A 22,542-nucleotide genomic window follows, 5' to 3' on the forward strand; every position below is an offset into this window, starting at 1 on the left:
CTTGGGAAAACCATTTGGCAGTTTTTTTGTGGGTTTTTTTTTTGGTAAGATTTATTTATTTTTGAGAGAGACAGACAGAGCACAAGTGGGGGAGGGACAGAGAGAGAAGGAGACACAGAATCCGAAGCAGGCTCCAGGCTCTGAGCTGTCAGCACAGAGCCCAATGCGGGGCTCGAACCCACAAACCACAAGATCATGACCTGAGCCGAAGTCGGATGTTTAACCGACTGAGCCACCCAGGTGCCCCCTTTTGGCAATTTTTAATGAAGGTAGATACACACATAAGCATATAACCCACCCATTCCACTCCTAGGTATTCAATGAAGAGGAACAAAAACACACGTCCATAAAAAATATTTGTACGCAAATATTCATAGATGCTTTATGCATTAAAAAAATCACCAAAATGTCCATCCACAGCTGAATGAACAAATTATAATATATCCATAGACTGAATATCACTGGGCAATAAGAAGAGACAAACTGTGGACAAATGCAACAATGCAGATGAATCTAAGATAAATTATTCTGAGCAAAAGAAACCTTATGCAAGGGTGTGCACTATATAATGTCATTATAAGAAGTTGTGGAACAGGTGAAACCACTTTGTGTCGATAGAAAGGGGTATGTGATTGCCTGGCGTTGAGGTAGGGTGGGAACTGACTGCCAAGGGAGATGCGGGAAGTCTTAGGGTGATAATGATGTTCTATATTTGACTGTGGTGGTGCTAATGTAGGTATATCCGTTTGTCAAAAATCAAGCTGTATTCTTAAAATGAGTGCCATTTATTATTTATAAATTCTACCCCAGTGTAGTTGATTAAATGAAAATTAGCAATGATCCCCAATTTCATATCCATCATATTGGCAAAAAATTTAAATTTTTTTTTTCAACGTTTATTTATTTTTGGGACAGAGAGACAGAGCATGAACAGGGGAGGAGCAGAGAGAGAGGGAGACACAGAATCGGAAACAGGCTCCAGGCTCTGAGCCATCAGCCCAGAGCCTGACGCGGGGCTCGAACTCACGGACCGTGAGATCGTGACCTGGCTGAAGTCGGACGCTTAACCGACTGCGCCACCCAGGCGCCCCAAATATTGGCAAAAAATTTAAATCTGCCAGTCAAGTGTTGGTGGGGATATAGGGAAAGGAGCACTCCTCTGTTATTGAGTGTGTTATTCATTTCTATTATTCCGGATTCTATATTGAAGTAAATATTGGTACAACCACTGTGGAGAGCCGGTGAGCAGGATAATTTGACAGTTTCCAGTAGGTCAAAGATGTATGCACTTGTGATCTACAGTTCCATTCCTAAACATATACTGCGACCTAGAGAAACTCTCACGTATGTGTGCCAGGGACACAAGCTGACTGCAACATCACTAATGATTGCAAAAAATCAGAAATAATATCTGTGAACAGGAAAATAGACTGGTAACTTTTGGTGTGGTCATTCACAAGAGCAAACTAGGTGGGTATATCTCAACATGAATAGAACTCAAAAATATAATGTTGAGCGACTAAAGCAAGACCTAGAATGATACATATAGAATGATACCATTTATGTACCTTAAAACCACAGAAAACAATACTATGTAATGTTCACAGATATGTAGATATGTGTAAAAGTATAAAAAACATAGCTAGTGGCACCTGGGTGACTCAGTCAGTTGAGTCTGACTTCAGCCCAGGTCATCATGATCTCACAGCATAAGTTCAAGCCCTGCATCCGGCTTTGTGCTGACAGCTCAGAGCCTGGAGCCTGCTTTGGATTCTGTGTCTCCGTCTCTCTCTGCCCCTCCCCCACTTGCTCTCTCTCTCTCTCTCTCTCTCTCTCTCCCTCAAAAATAAATAAACATTAAAAAATTACAAAATAAATAAAAATAAAAAGTGGGCTAGAAGAATAAACATCAGACTCATGACAGTGATTGCCTGGGGGAATACAGGAGAATGGGATAGAGTGAATAGTGGTGAAAGGGATTTTTGCCTTTATTCATAATATCATACTTCTTTTAGAAAAAGGAAGAATATTCACAAAATTAGATACTATTTTTTGTGTTTTTAGTATTTCTAATAGTAAATATTCAAAAAAAAGAAAAAATCTTCCAGGGGTGCCTGGGTGGCTCAGTTGGTTAAGCGTCTGACTCTTGGTTTTGGCTGTCATGGTCTCACGACTTTGTTAGTTTGAGCCCCACATTAGGCTCTGTGCTAGCCAGTGCAGAGCCTGCTTGGGATTCTCTCTCTCACCCTCTCTCTCTGCCCCTTCCCGACTTGCTACTGTCTCTGTCTCTCTCAAAATAAATAAATAAGCTTAAAAAAAAAAAAAAAAAGGAAAGTCTTCCAATAGTCTTTCAAGAAAACCATTGTTGAGAGTGTTGGTGTAAACATGTCTGTATTTTTATGCATGTTCAAATTGATATATATACATGTATATATGGAATGTATATATACTTTTGTGTGTATGTATGTATGTATAATTTCTTATATTAGTAGGTTCCTACTATACATCCTGTTTTCTGGGACTTGGTGTTTCTCACCCATGGATATCATGGATGTTTCTTCATATAAGTAATATTGATCTAAATTATCCTATAAAAATTCGGTGGTATTTCACTGTATGAATGTACCATGATTTATTTATTTAACCCATTATCCCTCATGTATATTTAAATTCTTTTGACATTTATTTATTTTTGAGAGGCAGAGAGAGACAGAGCATGAGCAGGGGAGAGGGAGAGAGTGGGGGAGACACAGAATCAGAAGCAGCCTCCAGGCTCTGAGCCATCAGCACAGAGCCCGATGCAGGGCTCGAACCCACAGACTGGGAGATCATGACCTGAGGCAAAGTCGGACGCTTAACCGACCGAACCACCCAGGCGCCCCATCCCTCATATATATTTAAATAATAGGTTTTCTTCTTTCTTCTTCTTCTTCTACTGCCACCAGTAATAGTTATTACTATTCTAAAAAACACAGCAACAAACATCTTTTGAGACACATGTTTGCATTGTGATGCAATTACTACCTTGGGATAGATTCTCAGATGTGAAGCTGTGACTCAAGGCAAAATACTGAACATTTTAATAAATATGACCAAATTTCCCTCTAGAGAAGATTATCCAACAGAACATTGTTCAGTGATGGAAATGTCCTATGTCTGCCCCGTCCAATACCCTAGCCGCTAGCCACATGTGGCTACTTGAGCACTTGAAATGGCTAGGCATAAGGAACTGAAGTTTTATTTTTATTTAATCTTAATTTAAATAGTCACATGTGGTTAATGGCTGGCACAGGTCTAGAGGGTTTGTATCATTTTCTTTTTTCTTTTGTTAAATGTTTGTTTGTTTTCACGCACGAGAGAGACAGATTGCAAGCAGGGGAGGGGCAGAGAGAAAGGGAGACATAGAATCTGAAGCAGGCTCCAGGCTCCACACTGTCAGCACAGAGTCTGACGCGGGACTTGAAGTCATGAACTGCCAGATCATGAGCTGAGCCGAAGTCGGGTGCTTAACCGACTGAGCCACCCTAGGCGCCCCTGTGTCGTTTTCCTCTCTCATCAGTTACGAACGAAAGTACTCTTTTCCTTTCCTTGCTTAGTATCAGTGCTTAACCTGTGTTCCAGACCCCTGCCAACAGAGTGGAGCGTGGGAGGGAGTGCCCCAAGGCCCCCACACCTGCCTTCATCTGTATATCTGTTTTATTGGTTTGGCTTCCATAGAGGAACTGCTTCAGAAAAAAATCTGTGGCTAAAAAGTTTGACAAGTCCTAAGTTCAGGTCTGTCTAAGCCCCTTTCCAGCTTGGCGAAGCCAATCTGATTGAGTTGGAATGGTGGGATGACCTAAATGCAGGGAGCAGTAGAACCTCTGTGCATCTTGATATTAGAGCAAGAACATTTAAAAGCCCTGAAAAGTTACAGATTGGTTATCTGTTGGCATTAAGGCCTTGGTGAAGGTGGTGAGATGTCACCTGCTTCCTCTCTTTCAGGGTAAAGGCCCCAAAGCTGTCATCAGCATCAGAGACTTGAATGCCACCTTTGAAACAGAGAAGATAGGGAACCCCCACGGGCTGCAGATCACCTACAGGAGAGAGGGCCACATCAGGAACCTGTTCGTGTACCACGAAAGTGGGAAGGTGAGCCGAGCCGTGTGGCTACCCCAGCCTCCCGCCTGCACCCCAGGACTCTGCAGGCCCGCCCCGCAGCTCCCTTGTTCAGCTGCTCTTGAGATTTGCTGCCCCAGTTTGCCTTCGTCTGTTGTCACCTTCCGGTCTGAGATGGCTGTGTGAGGAAGGCAGAGCGAGATTAGGGAGAGACACCCGGCAGGTACCGTGGGTGTGTCTGGACAGTACACAGCCACTCAGGGGAGTCCAGTTGGTAGGAGGGACTATGCCCAGGGGCGGCCAATCCAGATAAGGCAGGGAGTCTGAACACAGCAGGAGTGGATGGAAGACCGGGTGGCAGTGAATGCAGAGGCCTTGCTTCTCAGCAGGTGGTCCTGTGGTCCTGTACTAACAGCATTCGCATCACCTGGGAGCTTGTTAGACCGGAGTCTCAGGCCCACCTGAACCTACTAAATTAGAAATTGCATTTTAACAGGCTCTCTAGGTGATCCTTAAGCACATTAAAGTTTAAGAAAGCAGGGGTGCCCGGGCGGCTCAGTCAGTTTAGCGGCTGAGCCTTGACTTCAGCTCAGGTCATGATCTCACAGTTCGTGGGATCCACCCCTGCCCTGGGATTCTCTCTCCCTCTCTCTCAAGATAAATCAACATTTTTAAAAAATCGGCTTCTGTCAGAGAAGAGCAAGCCAATAGTACAGGTCCAAGAGGATAAGCTGGGTCACAATGAGCAGAGTCATGTGACTTGGGAGTCATGTGCTAAGTGGAGGTGGGGGTAAAGGTGAGGTCTGACATTTTGTGAGTACCTGTTAATTCTGTGCCAGGCACTGTTCTCGGCTATCACTATACATCATTTATGTCTTCATTTTTTTTTTCTTAAGTAGCCTCCACACCCAACGTGAAGCTTGAATTCACAACCCCGAGATCAAGAGTCACATGCTGTACTGCCTGAGCCAGGCAGGCACCCCACAATACAGCATTTTTTTTCTTTCTTTTTAAAAATTTTTTTAATGTTTATTTGTTTTTGAGAGAGGGAGAGAGAGAGAGAGCGAGCATGAGTGGGGGAGGGGCAGAGAGCCAGGGAGACATAGAATCTGAAGCAGACTCCAGGCTCTCTGAGCTGTCAGCACAGAGCCCGACGCGGGGCTCGAACTCACAAACCCTGAGATCATGACCTGAGCTGAAGTCGGATGCTCAACCGACTGAGCCACCCAGGCACCCCGTGCAATACATCATTTCTTAATCCTCAAAACAATCCTGGAAATGTTCTAACCCTATGTCCCTGAGGCATGGGCACATTAACCCAGACTATGGTTCTTGGGTCCCGCAGTCCATTTTACCACTCTACGTGACCCTGCTGGAAGGAGAATCCTTGGCAGCAGGAGCCAGAAACCTGACCCAGGGGCTAGATCTTCCCAAGCGGCACTAGCACTGGGACGCTGTCTTCACGCTTTGGGCAGAGTTCCCAGTGGCGCAGTCTGAGGAACAGGGGTTCGGAATCAGAAACTGGAGCCCTGGGTCCTCCGCTCTGGGCTGTGTTACTGGGGCACATCCCTTCCCCTCCTCCATCTGTGTTTATAGATCAGAACACCCGCCTCCCAGAGGGGTTTTGAGGGTTGAGTGACCATGAACCATGAATGTGAAAGCATTTCAGTACGGTGAAATGCATTTCAAACATTAACCGCTGCTAATGATTTATTGGCACATGATGGTAACAGTTGTAAAAGGTTAAGAACTTACGGGCAATTTCACATCTCTGTCAGTTATTCATTCATGAATTCACTCTTTCCTTGAATGCTTATTGGGTCTTTGCACTATACAAAGCACTGCTGTAGGTTTAGAAAGTGTGGTGGTGAACAGGGCAGAGCCGTGGGCAGGCCTCAAGGATCTCGGTCTGGGGAGGGAGTCAAATGAGGAAAGAGGCACCTGCTGATACCGTGTTGATGGGCTGTCAGTCATGCTCGGTCACACAGGAAGCACGTAAGTGGCCTAGTCTTGGGGGCGGGGCAGTCAAAAAGGCATTCCAGAGGAAAGAGTTTCTATTTAAAAATTATGTGAATATGTTGAAAAAGAGGACACTCAAATCAGCTTAAAGGGAGCATGAATGGGAAATATACAAGGGTGTTTATTTTAAGGGCAACAAATCTGGCTGGGCCTCCTGAGAGATTAGAGTCAAGAACTGTGGTGTGTGTGTGAGAGAGAGAGAGAGAGCCAGAGAGAGCAGTGAGCCCTCTTAACAGGAGCACATTGTTCTATGACACCTGAGGTGCAAGTATAGTACTTATTTATTTCTCTAAATTCAAGGACCCCCAGGGGCACCTGGCTGGTTCAGTTGGTTGAGCGTCCTACTTTATTTTTTTATTTTTATTTTATTTTTTAACGTTTATTTATTTTTGAGACAGAGAGAGACAGAGCATGAACAGGGGAGGGGCAGAGAGAGAGGGAGACACAGAATCGGAAACAGGCTCCAGGCTCCGAGCCATCAGCCCAGAGCCCGACGCGGGGCTCGAACTCATGGATCGTGAGATCGTGACCTGAGCCGAAGTTGGACGCTTAACCGACTGAGCCACCCAGGCTCCCCAAACATAGTACTTATTTATTTCTCTAAATTCAAGGACCCCCAGGGGCACCTGGCTGGTTCAGTTGGTTGAGTGTCCTACTTTATTTTTATTTTTATTTTTAACGTTTATTTACTTTTGAGACAGAGACAGAGCATGAACAGGGGAGGGGCAGAGAGAGAGGGAGACACAGAATCTGAAACAGGCTGCAGGCTCTGAGCGGTCAGCACAGAGCCTGACGCGGGGCTCGAACTCACGGGCCGTGAGATCATGACCTGAGCCGAAGTTGGACGCTTAACCGACCGAGCCACCCTGAGTGTCCTACTTTAGCTCAGATCATGATCTCCCAGTTCATGAGTTCCAGCGCCTCACTGGGCTCTGTGCTGACAGCATGGGGCTGGCTTCTGATCCTCTGTCTCCCCCTTGCCCTCTACCCCTTCCCTGCTTGCACTCTCTCTCGCTCAAAAAAAAAAATAAATAAATAAAAATAAACATTTAAATTCAAGGACCCCCATTCCCCAAAGTGGCAAGAAATCTAATATCAACCCTCTTTCTTGACTTCCTCCCTTGGTTTTACCAGAATCTTGGGACTGGGAGACATGGAGGAGAGCCCTGGTTCTTGGTCCATGGTGGGCTCTCTGCTGTTGCCCTGTGTCCACAATGGATGCCCGGGGCCACCCTTCTGTGCCAATCACTATACGAGGGCTTTTGCTGAGGTGCCCAAGGTCTCTGATACTTACAGTTTCTGGCCCCTCCCATTTGCCCAGTTGTAGAGCATCTGAAAGCTTGGGTCTGGCCATTCTCTTCCCTTCAGTGCCCCAGCCTCTCTGTTAGAGAGGCATAAATAGAAGCTGCAAACTCATGCCTGCGGGAGCCAGGTAGGTAATTGAAAAGTGAAGTGGATGGGGCACCTGGGTGGCTCAGTCCATTAAGCATCCAAATCTTGATTTCAGCTCAGGTCATGATCTCATGGTTTGTGAGATGGAGCCCCTCGTCAGGCTCTGTGCTGACAGCATGGAGCCTGCTTGGGATTCTCTCTCTCTCCCTCTCTTGCTGCCCCTCCCCTGCTCGCACACTCACTCTTTGTCTCAAAATAAATAAATAAACTTAAAAAAAAAAAAAGTGAAGATGGCTAGAAGGCTATAAAGCAGGAAAACCTGTATAGAGGATTGAAACAAACATAACTTCAGGAACCAAACAAACATGTATGCAGGTTGGATTTGGCCTCATGGCCTCCAGTTAGTGACCAAAGTGAAGGTCTGGGTGAGTCTTTTCTGGAATGGCCCCATTCCTTTGGTGTCTGGGAGCTGAGAAGTTTATTAATTCCCAGGCCAAGAGAGCTCTGAACTCTGGAATACTAGACCAGTGTGCTTGGCTGGCAAGAGAGAAATGGTAATTATGTTGCATTCCTGGGAAACCATAGTCAAATGAATTTCTCAATCACCGCATTAATTACGTCAAGGTGTAGCACTGCAGCTATTTGAACAATCTTTCGGCTCCCCCATTCCAAATTCTTGGGAGAAGGAACCTGGTAAGCCCAATTTAGCCTCTACCTTGGCCCAGCCCTGGCCCAGTTGCTGTGGCCAAGAAGGGGAGGATCTTAGCTGCAAATGTGGCTGCAATTGTGGGTGAGCGGTGAGTGGGTGAGAATGGGTGGGGTGGTTCTCACAGAAGCAGGGCTTAGGACTGGGCAGAAACCCATTACAACAACTAAACTAAACTTGGGGATGAGTAGAAGCTCTGTGTGGGGGGGAGGGAGGAGGGGTGGGCCGGGCAGAATGTGAGAGGACGAACAACATGATTGGGAGGGTTGCAAATGGTTTTGTATGGAGAGAGCTCAGAGGGCAAAGTAGTCATACTTAGATTTTTCTCCTGAGGGTGGCAGAGAGGGCTCTAAGCTAGACACGGTTGCATTGTCAATGAGAAAATTGCTCTGAAAAAAAAAAAAAATCACTCTGGCTGTTGTCGGCGGGGGGGGGGGGGGGGGGCGGGGACCCATTGCAAAGCAGCAAAGCCAAGGCAGAGCCTGCTAGACAGGTGGTTCACCAGGTAAGCGACGATGGTGGCCCACACTCGAGGATGCATTCCCCCAGTGTGATACAAGTCCAAGCCGGCTTGGGCCCAAGTTACATGAGCATTGCTACCGGAGGAGAATCCCCAGGTGCACCTGCCCCCACTTGGGAGCCGATCTTCAACATCTGAGGACACTTGCTCCTCCAATTGTGTCCCACTGGCCAGCATCACATCACCAGAAAGCTTGTTAGGAATGCAGGATCTCAGGCCCCACCCACCCCCAAACCCACTGGATCCAAATCTGCACTTTAAAGAGATCCTCAGGTGATTCTTATGCATATTAAGCCATTTCGGAACTCCAGTGCAGTTCACCTTCCTCCTCCCCTGGGCTCTGGATGTCTCCAAGTCAGAGGGTTCCCACCTGCTGGGGTGGGGGGAGCGTCTGGGCTCTGTGATCAGCGCACTGGCCGCTGAGCAGAACCGAGGGTGTGTGCATGTGCTGAACCTGAAGACCCAGCCCGCTTCCTGCCAGCGGACTCAGCCCCCCTCCCCCACTCCATCTCACAGGCTGATGTCCTCATTTTTCTCCGCAGGAGATAGTGGACTGGTTCAATGCCCTCCGTGCAGCCCGTCTGCAGTACCTAAAAACGGCCTTTCCTGAGCTCCCAGAGTCTGAGGTGAGCTAAATGTGGACCCCAGCCTCTGAGTCTCTTCCCTGCCACCTCTTTTCCTTGTCTGCTGACCCCCAAAATACTCAGAGGCTAGACTAGCTTTGTTTGTGGACAGGACCTCGAGATTTGGGGGTGGATACCTCAGAGGGAAACCAAAGACTCTTTCTTCAGGGGGTTTGGCCTCACACATGGCAAGGCAGCCTCCAAAATGCAGGTGAGACTCTCTCTTAGGGATGCATAGCCACTGTCCCTAGTGTCAAGGGGCTTGGGATTGGGGCATCTCTTTCTGACCCCTCCTCCCACTGAAATGTGCAAATGATCCTTCATGTGCTGCTTTCAAAGTGCTTTTCAGCCCCTTTTATCTTGTATTCCCTCATATCCAGTAATCCCTTGTAGCAGCCAGTGAGATGGGGTAATCATTCCCATTTTAGTGACGAGAAACTGAGTTCCAAGAAGGTCAAGTGAATACCCAAAGGTGCTCTTCCCATTCGAGTGTCCTCCCTTTGCCCTTTTGTGTTCTGGTCTCGGGAAGGTGATGGGATCTTCTCCATTACAGTTCTGACAGGAACAGTCTTCCTTCTGTGGCCAAGGTAACGGTGACCCTGAGAACTTCATTTTGGTTGTCCTCAGACATGTAGGGCATCTGTCTGCATCTCTCAGGTGTGTGGGGCAGAGGATGCTGCCTCGAGCCAGGAGGCTTGGGTTCTCAAGGATGCCCTGTCACTAACTCGCTCTTTGACAGCTGCTGGTTATGGCACTTCTCCAAGTATCGGTTCCCACATCTGTAAGACGGTGGTTGGTCTGGGTCATGTTCAGGGTTCCTTCCAGCTCTGAGGTGCTATGGGCTGGTGTCTGCTTTAGGCCCTGCTCTTAGAGGATTTTGTAAATGATGGGGGTGGAGATGCCATATTAATCCTGGAACTTTTTTTTTTTTTTTTGAGAGAGAGAGAGAGAGAGAGACGGAGAGAGACAAAGAGAGAGAGGGAGAGAAAATCCCAAGCAGGCTCTGCGCTGTCAGCACAGAGCCTGATGTGGGACTCGAACTCACAAATAATGAGATCGTGACCTGAGCCGAAATCAAGAGTCGGAGGCACGACCAACTTAGCCACCCAGGTGCCCCCCCCAACCCGGTATTTTCTTATTCCAAACTGTTAGACCCTCCTTGAAAGCTTAAATTCTCCTTAATTCCACAGTTTTCAGGGAGCTAAGTTTTGGAAATGGGTGTCCACTCCAGGCTTGGTGATGCACCGAGATCACAACTCCCTGGGAGCGATTCCAGCCAAGGGTCAAGACCTTCCGGGTCTGCAGAGTCAGCACCCAGCATGGGTGAATGCACGCTCTGCGAGGAAGGCGTTGTGGGTGCTGCCTGCTGACTGGAGATCTTGGAGGACAAAGTGCAGACTCTCAGCCTGAGTCATTGGGCTGACTCTCCAACTTTGCTGACCCCTGCAGAGGAAATTGGTCTTTGGCCAACTCCTCAATGTCCTCTTGCCTCCCCTCACCCACTGTTGATCTCCGCCGCCTCCCCCCGCCCCAACCAACATCTCTCTGCTGCCTTAACTCCTGCTGTGCCCAGGTATGTGTGAGGTTCTGGACAACTGCCTGGACCTGCCTCAAGCTTAGGGATGCAGAGGTCAGACAGCTGAGAGTTCCAGTGCGGAACGTGGTCCTAGACTAAGAAACGTGTGGCCTCTGAAGTCAGAGAAGCTGATGTGTTACCTGGGACACATCACCTCACCTCTCTGAGCCTCGGTTGCTCCTCTGTCACCATGGGACAGCGCCTACTTTCCAGGGCTGTTGTGAGAATGGAGTGAGCCAAGGCTTCTGAGGTACAGCAAGCAGCACTCCATCCATGTGATCTGTCTTCTTCTGGTTGTTTCCCTAGGCCTAGCCCAGGCTTGCCCTGGCTCAGGTTCAGACTATTAAGCAGCTTGGGACTCTCTTTTCCAAATGAAGGAACTAAGGCCTGCAGAATGTATTTTAGGGAAAGGGGAGTTTATTTTCTTCACAGTTTTCTTCCTTTCAGACTTCCCAGACTTTACTTCCCCTTTGTCCCGTCCTGGGCTCTGGAGCTCTGGAGAACCCCCTCTGCCCTCGGAAGCCTGGGCTGCATTGGAAGCTCTAGGCTGCCAGTTTGACCCCCTAGGGTATAGGGGGCCAGCGTTAATTCCTGGAAACCTCTCTGAGCATAGGTTGGCAAGCCGGAAGGGCTCCTGGAGATCACACAATCCAGTCTCCTTATTACTCAGGGGACATGGGCCCAGAGAGGGATAAGGTCTTCCCAAGGTCATACACCTTGTCAAGGTCAGAACTGCAGCTAGATCCCAGGTCCCCCTGCTCCTAGTCCAGAACTTTCTCTGCTTGCCTACTCTGCTACCATCTCCTGTGCGCCTGCGTTAGAATCCCCAGTAAGGGCCAGGTCTTGGCCGGGGGCCTGGCCAGAGGGCTCTGGCATGTTTATGCTCAGTGTCATGGTGAAGTGGCGGGAGAACCGTGAGTGTCTGTCTAGCGTCTGGCAGCCCTAGGTGCAAATCCCAGCTTTCTGTCCTACCAGCAGCCTGACTCAGGGAAAATCCCCAACCACGTCTCTGGGGCCTGGTGTGTTCAGATGTCCAGCGAAGATAAAAATATCCACCTCGCGGGGCGCCTGGGTGGCTCAGTTGGTTAAGCCTCCGACTTCGGCTCAGGCCATGATCTCGCGGTTCATGAGTTCGAGCCCCGCGTCGGGCTCTGGGCTGACAGCTTAGAGCCTGGAACCTGCTTCTGTGTGTGTGTCTCTCTCTGTCCCTCCCCTGCTCGTACTCTGTCTCTCAAAAATAAATAAAACATTTACAAAATTAAAAAAAAAAAAAACCCACCTCACTCGGTGGTTGAGAAGGGTACCCAGAGCCTGACACAGAGTAGACCCTCAGAATATGCCCCCTGATGACACCGGGAGGGTCTCCTCAGAGCCTCGCCGATGTCTACCTCTTGGGGATACTGAAGGAATCCTTAGACTAACTAAGTCCTTAAACCAAGATTCGGCTCTGCCGGTAAGCTCTGCAAACATCTGAGATGCTGTCGTCTGCCTCTGGTGAAATGTTAATATTGCACCCATCCCACGTTCCAAATATAGCCCCGTGAACCACGAGCACACATCCTTCCCCATTCCAAACTTCCCCTTTGTTGGGGAGCCTTGAGCCCCTGGCATGTGAGTCAGGGGTTCAGTGTATGTCTCTCTTCCCCCAGCTCGTGCCCCTCATCACCAGGAACTACCTCAAACAAGGCTTCATGGAAAAGACGGGCCCAAAGGTACATTTCACCGCTCTCTGTGGGACTCACAGGGCCCTGGTTCCAGGAGGCAGTAGGGCAGGATTTGGGAAGTAGGAAAGTGGGGACCTAGGGGGGTGGGAAGAGGAAGGGAAGTAACCCAATGTTTGTGAGTTCTTGGGGCCAAAGACCAAGTGGAGACTGGTGAGCTGGTATGTGTTCCAGCATCGTGCTGGCGCATCTCCCGACCCGTGGGCATCCCCTCCTTTATCAGCATCACCGGCAGCTTCTTTCTCCTTGGCTCCATCTAATTGAGCCGACTCCTGGGAGAGCAGAGCTGAAAAGGGACTCTTTGGGGGACAGCTTTTGCACTTGCCAGAACCCCCGTGTGCTTGGTTCTGGGGACCTACCGGGACCGTCCGTCCGAGTGAGACAGGCGCTTGTGATTGGTCTGAGAAAACACACCTCTGCACACACAGGGACACACCCCTCCCCAGCACACACCCCCTCCCTCCAACTCAGCCCCTGCTCTTTCACTGAACCTGCCCCAACCCCCAGTGTTGCTCATCTGCACTCATCTGTGAAGGCAGGGAAGCCTGGCCGCTCCTGGACCTCCCTTGGAGGCCTGTGGTGAGGGTATCTAAGCCCCCTCCTGGGGGCTGAGAAGGGTGAGGCTCCAAGCCAGGAGTCTGGCTGGTGAGGGTCCTGGTGGTTGGAAGGGGAGGAAGAGGGGAAGGGAGGAGGAGAAGGGAAAGCAGAGGGAGCCCCCTAAAACAAAACAAAACAAAACAAAACAAAACAAGACAAAACAAACTCCCAAAGCAGCAGCAACTCAATGCTTTTTGATTTTTTAAAGGTGTACTATGTTGACCAGATGGTTGTCAAGACTGCGGTGGAAGGGGTTAGGCAATCGGTGTGAAAGAAAGCCCCTGGGCAGCTTAACAAGGACTGGAAGGGTTGCACATTGTGTTTTCTGCCTTCACCAGCCAGTGGCACAGCCAGTCTGCGGTGATTCTTGCGGGGGGCTTTCTTTCCCCTGACCTCGGTTGCAATTCCGCCAAGGCCAGCGCTTTCAGCATTGCTGAGCAGTGACTACTTCTGATTTCCCCAGCTTCCTTTTTCTGAGACTTCTTGTCCACAACCTGAGAAGGAGGAGGGCGCCTCTTCCTACCCACAGCAGCACCCAGAGGCACGGGGCGCAGCTGGCAGGGGGTGAGAGGGTGGGCAGAGCCTTCAGGGAGGAGCCCTGGGGTGTCTGAGGGGGAGGGGACTGGCCAGCTCCCGAGGTGTAGCCCAGGCCGGCTCTCTGACCTCTTTGCTACCCCCACTCGGCTGACCCTGGTATGAGGTTCCCTCTTTTGCAGCAGAGAGAACCTTTCAAGAAAAGGTGGTTCGCCCTGGATCCCCAGGAGCGGAGGCTGCTCTATTACAAGAACCCACTGGTAAGAGCCACTGCCGGCCCCTCTCCAATGCACCCCCAAGCAGAGGAGGGGTCAGTACTAGCCGGGGACCGTGGGGGAAGCTACAGGGCTGGAGAAGCCTAGCGAGGGACACACCTCCACCTTTGCTTGCCTCCAAGTCATCTCCCGGGCGTGGAGCTATTCTCTCGCACCTTGCCGGAAGTCGTGTATCCTAAATGCTGCCAATGCAGCTAAACAGGTCATTTCTCATCCTCCAGTTTCCAGTGCTCACTTGTCACCAGGAGGCTAGTGGTTAGGACTGTGGGCTTTAGAACTTTCAGCCCTGCCACTTCGTGGTATGCCTTGGGCAGAGCACTTAAATCTCTGTGCCTCAGTTTCTTCCTCAGAGGTTGCCATGAGGATTGTATGAGTTACTTAAGGTAAACCGCTTGAAATCTTGGGGCATATAAGCTGTCCATAAATGTCAAGTATTATTTTAACAGATCACATGTGTGATTTATGTTTTTTTTACCCTTTCACATTCTGGGTCCCACCAAACAGAAATCCCCAGCAGAGACCCCTGCCATGCACATAAAACACCTCTTTCTAAAATAGAGCTGGGGAGATGGCAGGGCTGCAGGTGTCTCTCTGCCCCAGGTGTGGCCTCTGATGACCACACGTCTTCTATTTCCAGGATGCCTTTGAACAGGGCCAGGTTTTTCTTGGGAGCAACGAGCAGGGGTATGATGTATATGAAGACCTGCCCAAGGGCATCCGAGGGAACCGCTGGAAAGCTGGCCTCACCATCATCACCCCTGAGCGGAGGTTCGTCTTCACCTGCCCCAGCGAGAAGGAGCAGCGGGAATGGCTGGAGAGCTTTCAGGATGTCCTCTCCCGCCCCCTGACGCCCCTCAACCTCCTCGGTAAGACACACGCACGGCCTAGGGTTGGTCCTTTTGGCCAAAGGCAGAAAGGGGCCTCGTGGGGTTCAGCCGTGAGCCCTGAAGCCGAGGTCATGGCTTTTCCCATTTTCTTCTCTTCCTGCCAAAGAAAAGTACAGACAGTGCACATTATTATCAGAAAGCCCCCTCCGTCTGTGCAAAGTTCCTCTGTGGGGAGCCCTATCCCAGAACCGCTGTGTCCAGGAACCAGCAGCTTCTCTCTCTGTCCACCCTCCCCCACCCCTCCCAGTCCCTCTCCTCCTGAGAAAACCCTGGCCTATTATTATTAGCTAAGGTCACACCCACTGGGCAGCCCCTGCCCCCCAGTCTTGGGTTCCTCCCTACCCGCAGAGGGAAGGCTATTTTTAGCACCCTTCTTTTCTCTGGATCCTCCCTTCTGTCTGCTTCTCTCCTCCTCCCCTTCACCCCAGATGTGTTAGAAGTAGGTTTCTTTGTGGCTGACAGCTCTGTGAAAAACGGGAAGACATTCTGAGTTAGGGCAGGAAACTTCTGGCCCAGGGCCTGGTTGGGGGCACCAGGGAGAACTTCTGTGTTTTTGAAAAGTACAGGGTGAGTGAGTGGGTGACCCCACACGGGCACTTAGGAGAAACCCTTGTGCCCTTTGAATCTGACCAGTATAAAACACACACTCTTTTCACTGTCCAAAATCTTTTTTTTTTTAATGTTTATTTTTTATTTTTGAGAGGGAGACAGAGACAGAGGCAGAGAGCACACACAAGCAGGGGAGGGGCAAAGAGTGAGAAAGGGAGACACGGAACCTGAAGCAGGCTCCAGGCTCTGAGCTGTCAGCACAGAGCCTGATGCGGGGCTCGAACCCACGGACTGTGAGTTCATGACCCGAGCCAAAGTCTGGCGCTTAACCGGCTAAGCCACCCAGGCGTCCCTTCACGTTCCAAAATCTTAAAACCAAGAGCCTAAGAAGCGGACTTGGAAGTTGTTGGCGAAGGGCGTCAGCTGGTGCTTCCTTTTCCCCATGGGCCTGTGTGTCTGAGTCTCGAAGTTTCTGTGTCTCTCACTCTCTGCTTTTCTCTCCTTCTCTGGTGTGTGTGTCCCCTCTGTCTCGCACCCTTTTGGTCGGTTTTTCATTCTTGTTCACTGTCATTGTGCTCTGTCCCCTCGCTGTCCCTTCTCTCCAGTAGGACTGCATTGCCGTGGTTATTGGCTCAGCTCTCTTCTTGTTCCTCTGGCAGCTGCATCAACAGAGGGCAGCCACGGCCGCAGGTGACCCATCAGCTGAGGAGCTGGCCACTGGTCACCCGGAGCTTGTGGTGGGAAGGACAAGTTCTCACCTTGGCCTTGGTTGCCCAGCTGGAGGGCCCCATAGGCAACAGCCATCGCCGGCCATGAACTCTGCCAAGACTGAAGCTTTGGCCTTTACCTGTTGGCTCCCCAGGCCTTCCCACTGCCCAGCCCTGGGGGTCTTGGGGCTCTGGCACATGTCCTCAAGGCCCAGGACATCTGAAATGAAGGCACTGCAATGGAAAGCCACCCACCGTGTCATGCAAGTGGCATTTTTGCTCAAAGAGAAAAAAAGTTTAATCTGGATCTAACCATGAGGAACTAATCAGACAAATTCACATTAGAGACATTCTCTGAAACAGCTGGCCTGGACTCTTCAAAAGTGTCAGTATCATGAAAGATAAAGTAGTGAGGAAAGGGTTCTAGATTTAAAAAGACTAAGGAGGCAAGAAAATGCAATTCATGATTCTTGACTGGATCCTGCATTTTTATGATTTATTTTTTTAAAGATTTTTATTTGTAAGTAATCTCTACACCCAACGTGGGGTTCAAACTTACAACCCCGAGATCAGGAGTCGCACACTCTCCTGACTGAGCCAGCCAGGCTCCCCTGGATCCTGGATTTTTACAAAGCAGCTATAAAAGACATAATGGAGTGGGGCGCCTGGGTGGCGCAGTCGGTTGGGCGTCCGACTTCGGCCAGGTCACGATCTCGCGGTCCGTGAGTTCGAGCCCCGCGTCAGGCTCTGGGCTGATGGCTCAGAGCCTGGAGCCTGTTTCCGATTCTGTGTCTCCCTCTCTCTCTGTCCCTCCCCCGTTCATGCTCTGTCTCTCTCTGTCCCAAAAATAAATAAACGTTGAAAAAAAAATTTATAAAAAAAAGACATAATGGAGATAACTGGGGAAGTTTGAACATGGATGTATACTAGCCAAGAGTGTTGTAAAACTGATAATTATGTTGTATTTGTGTAGATTGTTCTTGTTCTTCAGGGATACGTGCTGAAGTGTTCAGGGGTAAAGTGTAATAATTTTTAGTCTACAACTGTCTCTGAAATGGTTTGGCAAAGAATAAGTGTACGTGTACATGTATATATAGAGTATATACATATATATATATGTATATATATAGTGTGTGTGTATATATATATATGTATAGTGTGTGTGTATATATATATATATAAGATAGGAAATATATATACAGGGAAAGAGCTAGAGAAAGCGAGCCGCTGTGCAACATGTTAGCAGCTGATGAATCCAGGTGAAGTATAGATGAGTCTCTATTGTCCTTTTTGTGCAAACTTTCTAGAGATTCAAAAGTGTTCAAACTTAAAAGTTGGAAGTGGGGAAACTTTTAAAGAGACCATCCACTTCTCACTCTTCAAAAGCACTGTTTTTTCTACATGAATCAAAAATGTCCGTGGGAAAGTCCCATCTTTGTGCACATCTGAGAAGAAATTAAAACCCAGATTGGTAAACAGAACAAAACAAAACTTTCTGTGAAGAAAGAAGCAAGCCAAGGAGAACCCCACTGGACCCCAGGGCAGAGAGAGAGCCATCCAGTCGGCGTGCCAGCTCTGGCTTTGCCACTAACTTGAGATTGTTGGACACCTCACCTTCCTACCTATGTGCCTTGGTTTTTCGCTTTCAAGTGAGGAAGTTGTACTAACTATTGAAATGCGATGCAAGCAACACATACTTTTGAGCAGCCCCCCGGTGCCAGGTTCTGTGCCAAGCCCTGGGAACAGGGCAGGAACCAGATGGTACCTGCTGTCCCAGATTACAGGCTTCTGGAAGGCAACTCTTATACAGGGTGGGACAATGGCACGCGTGTCCAGAAAGGAAAATACAGGCTGCTGTGGGAGCATGCAACACAGGGTTGCCCCTAAGGAGGGGGAGGGGAGGGCCTCCGTCCTCTCCAGAAAGTGATGTTAAGTTGAAACCTTAAAAGTATTTAGAGGTTAGTCAAAGGGAAGAGGGTGAGGAAAACGCTCGTCTGAGGGAAAAAAATGTTCAAAGGCCCTTAGATGGCAAAGAGGAACCGAAAGAAACTTGGAAAGGCTGAAATGTTAGAGAAATAGATCACCGAGGTCCCAGCTCTATGATTCTTTGTCCTTCAGGTCACGTGCAGAAAGACACTTAGTGTTCTCTCTTCATTTTGGTGGAGACCCAGAGGGCTGGGAGCGTCTTATTCTCTGCTTTTTGTGGGGGTTTCCTATGGATCCCCCAGAGGGCTAGCAAAGTTATTGGAGTGTCTTTGTTGAGGCTTCCTGACAGCCCAGACATGATGTGGGTGCTCCCTCTTCTGGCTCCTAAAGCACCTTGAAAATGTCTGTTTCAACACCTGCTGGGTTGTATATTAAGGGTCTGCTTTTTTTTTTTTTTTTTTTTAATTACCGGTGAGCTCTGTCTAGAGAGGAAGAAAGAAATACACAGGCAGTAACACAGCTAGCTACCTGGCGTTAAGAAGGAAAGTCACATGATCAGACTTGAAATTGAGGAAAACAACACAGCAGCGTAGCATAGGAGTAGGAAGCAGAGAGACCAATTGGGAGGCCACTGCAGTAATCACAAGCATCATTGTAATGTGTAATTGTGGGCCTGCACCCCAGCTCTCCTTCCCATCTCTTCTTTCCTAAACCTCCTTCTCTTGTCCAGAAAAGAAAGCCATACCTCTTACCCATCTTAAACCTTACTGGAGTACATTGCTTGAAGGCATAAAAATCACTGGGATGCCAAATAAAGAAACCATTTGGGGGCGCCTGGGTGGCTCAGTCGGTTGAATATCCGACTTTGGCTCAGGTCATGATCTCACGGCTCCATGAGTTCGAGCCCTGCGTCAGGCTCTGTGCTGACAGCTCAGAGCCTGAAACCTGCTTCAGATTCTGTGTCTCCTTCTCTCTCTGCCCCTCCCCTGCTCACGCTTTGTCTCACTCTGTTTCTCAAAAATAAATAAATGTAAAAAAAAAAAATTTAAGAAACCATTTGAAAGAGTGACAAGCCTTTTTTTTTTTACATTTTATTTTTTTACATTGACATTTCTTTTGTATTGTTCTATAAATGTTGATATATATATATATATATATATATATATATATATGGCCTCATACCACCCCATTCAGAATAAAGAATGGTTACGTCACCTTAAAAACTCCCTAGTGTACCTCTTTCTAGACACACCCTTCCCCTGCCCCCTGGCAACCACTGCTCTGTTCTTCATCAGTCCAGTTTTATGTTTTTGGAGATGTCATATAAATGGCATCATTCATATGTAATTTTTTTTACATCATATGTGATTTTTGAGACTGGCTTCTTTCATATAACATCCCTGAGATTCATCCAAGTCATTGCATGTATCAACAATTCTTCCCCGTTGTTGCTGAGTAGTATTGCATTGGATGGACATACCACAGTTTGTTTACTCAATGGAATAGTACTCAGCAATAAAAAGGAGAGAATTGTGGATACACACACCAATATTGGAGTGAAACTGCCAGGCCATGTGGTGGATGTATGTTTACCTTTATAACAAACTGTCAAACTGTTTTCCAGAGCGGGCCATTTCACATTTCCGGTAGCAACGTATGAGAGTTCTAGTTACTCTGCCCAGAAGTCCAATGGTCTGTTGTGCCACAGAACCAGGCAGAGAGTTCCAGTCATTCTGTATCTTCACCAGCACTTGGTATTGTCAGTATTCTTAATTTTAGTAGTTTTCAGTAGATATGTAGTGTTATCTCCGTGGTTTTCATTTGCATTTCTCTAGCGGTTGATGATGCTGAACATCTTTTCATGTGCTTATCTGCCAACTTTATATCTTTGGAGAAGTGACTGTGCCTATGTCTCATTCTTCAAAAAAAAATTTTTTTTTATTTTTGAGAGAGAGAGAGACAGAAAGAGAGAGGGAGAGGGAGGGGCAGAGAGAAGGGAGACAGAGGATCCCAAGCAGGTCTGCGCTGACAGCAGAGAGCCTGGTGTGAGGCTTGAACTCATGAACTGGGAGATCATGATCTGAGCCAAAGTCTGACACTCAACTGACTGAGCCACCTGGGCACCCCCATATCTCATTTTTTAATTGCATCATTTTAATTGCATCATTTAATTGCAAAAAAAATTCTTTTTTGTTTTAATTTTTAAATTTAGAGAGCGTGCCTGCGAGTGGGGGAGAGGCAGAGAGAGAAAGATTGCTCAGCAGGCTCCATGCCCAGCATGAAGCCCATGGTGGAGCTTGATCCCACTACTCTGGGATCATGACCTGAGCTGAAATCAAGAGTTGAATGCTCAACTGAATGAGCCACCCAGGCACCCCAGAGGTTCTTTATACTTTGATGCTAGTCCTTTGACAAACATGGGATGTGCAAATATTTTCCCCCAATCTGTTAACAGTTTTTCCCCATTCTCTTAACAGTGCCAGTGAAGGTTTCTTAAGGCATTGAGGTCAGGGTTTACGACTTCCTTTGTTTTTTTTGCAGATTTTTGTTGGTGACAAAGTTTGGCATTAAAAATGGGGTGTTTTCCCCAGGCAGCTGCTTAAGATGGAGGAGGGGCAGGTCCTGGGGCTCAATGGCAGGGGCCATCTCCTGGGCCACCTGGAAGCCACTGTGTCTAAACAGGTGCTGCTGGGCTGGAAGGTTGTAGTGGTGCGCTATGAGGGCATCAGCACTTCTGGCAATTTCTACAAAAACATTAAGTACCTGGCTTTCCTCCACAAGCCGCTGAGCCTCAACCCATCCCATGGCCCATCCCCAGAGCTCAGCCGCATCTTCTGGAGGACAGTGTAAGGCACGCTGCCCCACAGGACCATGGGAGGCCAGGCTTCCCTGGACCGCCTCAATGTGTTTGATGGGATCTTGCCACCCTATGACAAGAAAAAGGGGATGGTGGTGGTTCCCGGTGCCCTCAAGGTTGTGCGTCTGAAGCCTACACGAACATTTCCTTACCTGAGCACCTGGTTCATGAGGTGGGCTGGAAGTACCAGGCTGTAACAGCCACCCTGGAGGAGAAGAGGAAGGAGAAGTCCAAGATCCATTACGGGAAGAAAAAGCATCTCATGAGGCTACAGAAACAGGCCAAAAACAATGTGAAGAAGAAGACCGACAAATACACAGAAGTCCTTGAGGCCCACGGACTCCTGGTCTGAGCCCAATGAAATTGTTTATTCCTCAATAAATAAGTGAGGGAAGGAATGAATGAATACACAAACAAATAAATATTAAAATAGGGTGCTTGGGCTTATATTTGGATATTTTGAATTCACATAAAGTGGAGTGGAAATAAGGATGATGTACATTTAATGACTTCTTCCCCTGACAAAATATACTTTGTCCCTGAAGGAATCCAGTAAGGGCAAAGCACTGATAGATGTTAATGGCAGTCATACGGCCATTTCGTCCAGTGCACAAATTCAGGAACTTGTCCTCTCCCATCTTTCTTAACATTGGAACCCAGTGTCACAGTGATGTGGATCAGCACATCTGTTTGAATTTAACAATGATGTCAGACTCTCCGACAGAAAATGAGCCTTGTTCATGGGTCTTTACATCTAGGGCTGACTACCCACCCCTACCCCTTTTCTGGTAACCATTGCATGTTTTTTGCATGTAACTTTTAGGAAGTGTCCAAGAAGACATTTGAAGAGCATTGGTTAATCTGCTCTTTCAAGAAACTTAGGTGTCTCGTAGAGAAGAGAAGGAGAGGTGGCTAGAGGATGCTTCTCGCAAAGATTTTATTTAATGAAAAAAAATTTTTTGAACGTTTATTTATTTTTGAGAGAGAGAAGAGAAAGAGTGAGAGCGAGGGAAGGACAGAGAATGGGAGACACGGAATCCAAAGCAGGCTGCAGGCTCTGAGCTGTCAGCACAGAGCCTGACCCGGGGCTCGAATCCACGAACCGTGAGATCATGACCTGAGCCGAAGGCGGGCGTTTAACCTACTGAGCTACCCAGGTGCCCCTTCAAAAATTTTATTTTTTAAGATGGAAAATTTGAGCATGTGTCTTGGTATTGTGTCTATATTTCAGAAAAGACAGGCGTGGAGAAGCTGAGTTTACTACAAATGAGGAAACCATGGAACACAATCCAGGCAATAATATATCAACCAGGATAGGCAAAGTAATGCTGCCCCCACTAAATCTCAGTAAGCTTAACCTATGCCAAGTTTATTTTCCTCCTTTACTGCATGTTCTAGTATGGGTCTGCAGGGGGTCTGCTCATCTTGGACACTCAGAGACCCAGGTCACCAATTGATGGCCTCATTTTCACAGTCAGGGCATTTGGCAGAAAGGGATACAATGACTTACTAGCTCTTTAAGCTCATGGAAAAGTAACAAGTACTCTGCATGTTT

General features: G+C 48.2%; 1 protein-coding gene and 1 pseudogene across 1 annotated transcript in view; both read left to right on the forward strand.

The window, feature by feature from the left end:
* The window catches only part of ADAP2 (ArfGAP with dual PH domains 2), a 30,263-nt gene extending 13,747 nt beyond the window's left edge, over positions 1 to 16,516 (forward strand). The window contains exons 6-11 of the mRNA XM_043583661.1: positions 3,985 to 4,131; positions 9,278 to 9,361; positions 12,584 to 12,646; positions 13,969 to 14,046; positions 14,699 to 14,927; positions 16,157 to 16,516. Of these exons, the coding sequence (XP_043439596.1) occupies positions 3,985 to 4,131; positions 9,278 to 9,361; positions 12,584 to 12,646; positions 13,969 to 14,046; positions 14,699 to 14,927; positions 16,157 to 16,191 (636 nt within the window). The 3' untranslated portion in view covers positions 16,192 to 16,516. The remainder of the gene's footprint in view (positions 1 to 3,984; positions 4,132 to 9,277; positions 9,362 to 12,583; positions 12,647 to 13,968; positions 14,047 to 14,698; positions 14,928 to 16,156) is intronic.
* Positions 16,517 to 20,734: 4,218 nt separating this feature from the next.
* LOC122484729 lies at positions 20,735 to 21,424 on the forward strand (annotated as a pseudogene).
* Positions 21,425 to 22,542: the final 1,118 nt, after the last annotated feature.

Source organism: Prionailurus bengalensis, chromosome E1 (genome assembly GCF_016509475.1).
Source record: "Prionailurus bengalensis isolate Pbe53 chromosome E1, Fcat_Pben_1.1_paternal_pri, whole genome shotgun sequence".
NCBI lineage: Eukaryota > Metazoa > Chordata > Mammalia > Carnivora > Felidae > Prionailurus > Prionailurus bengalensis.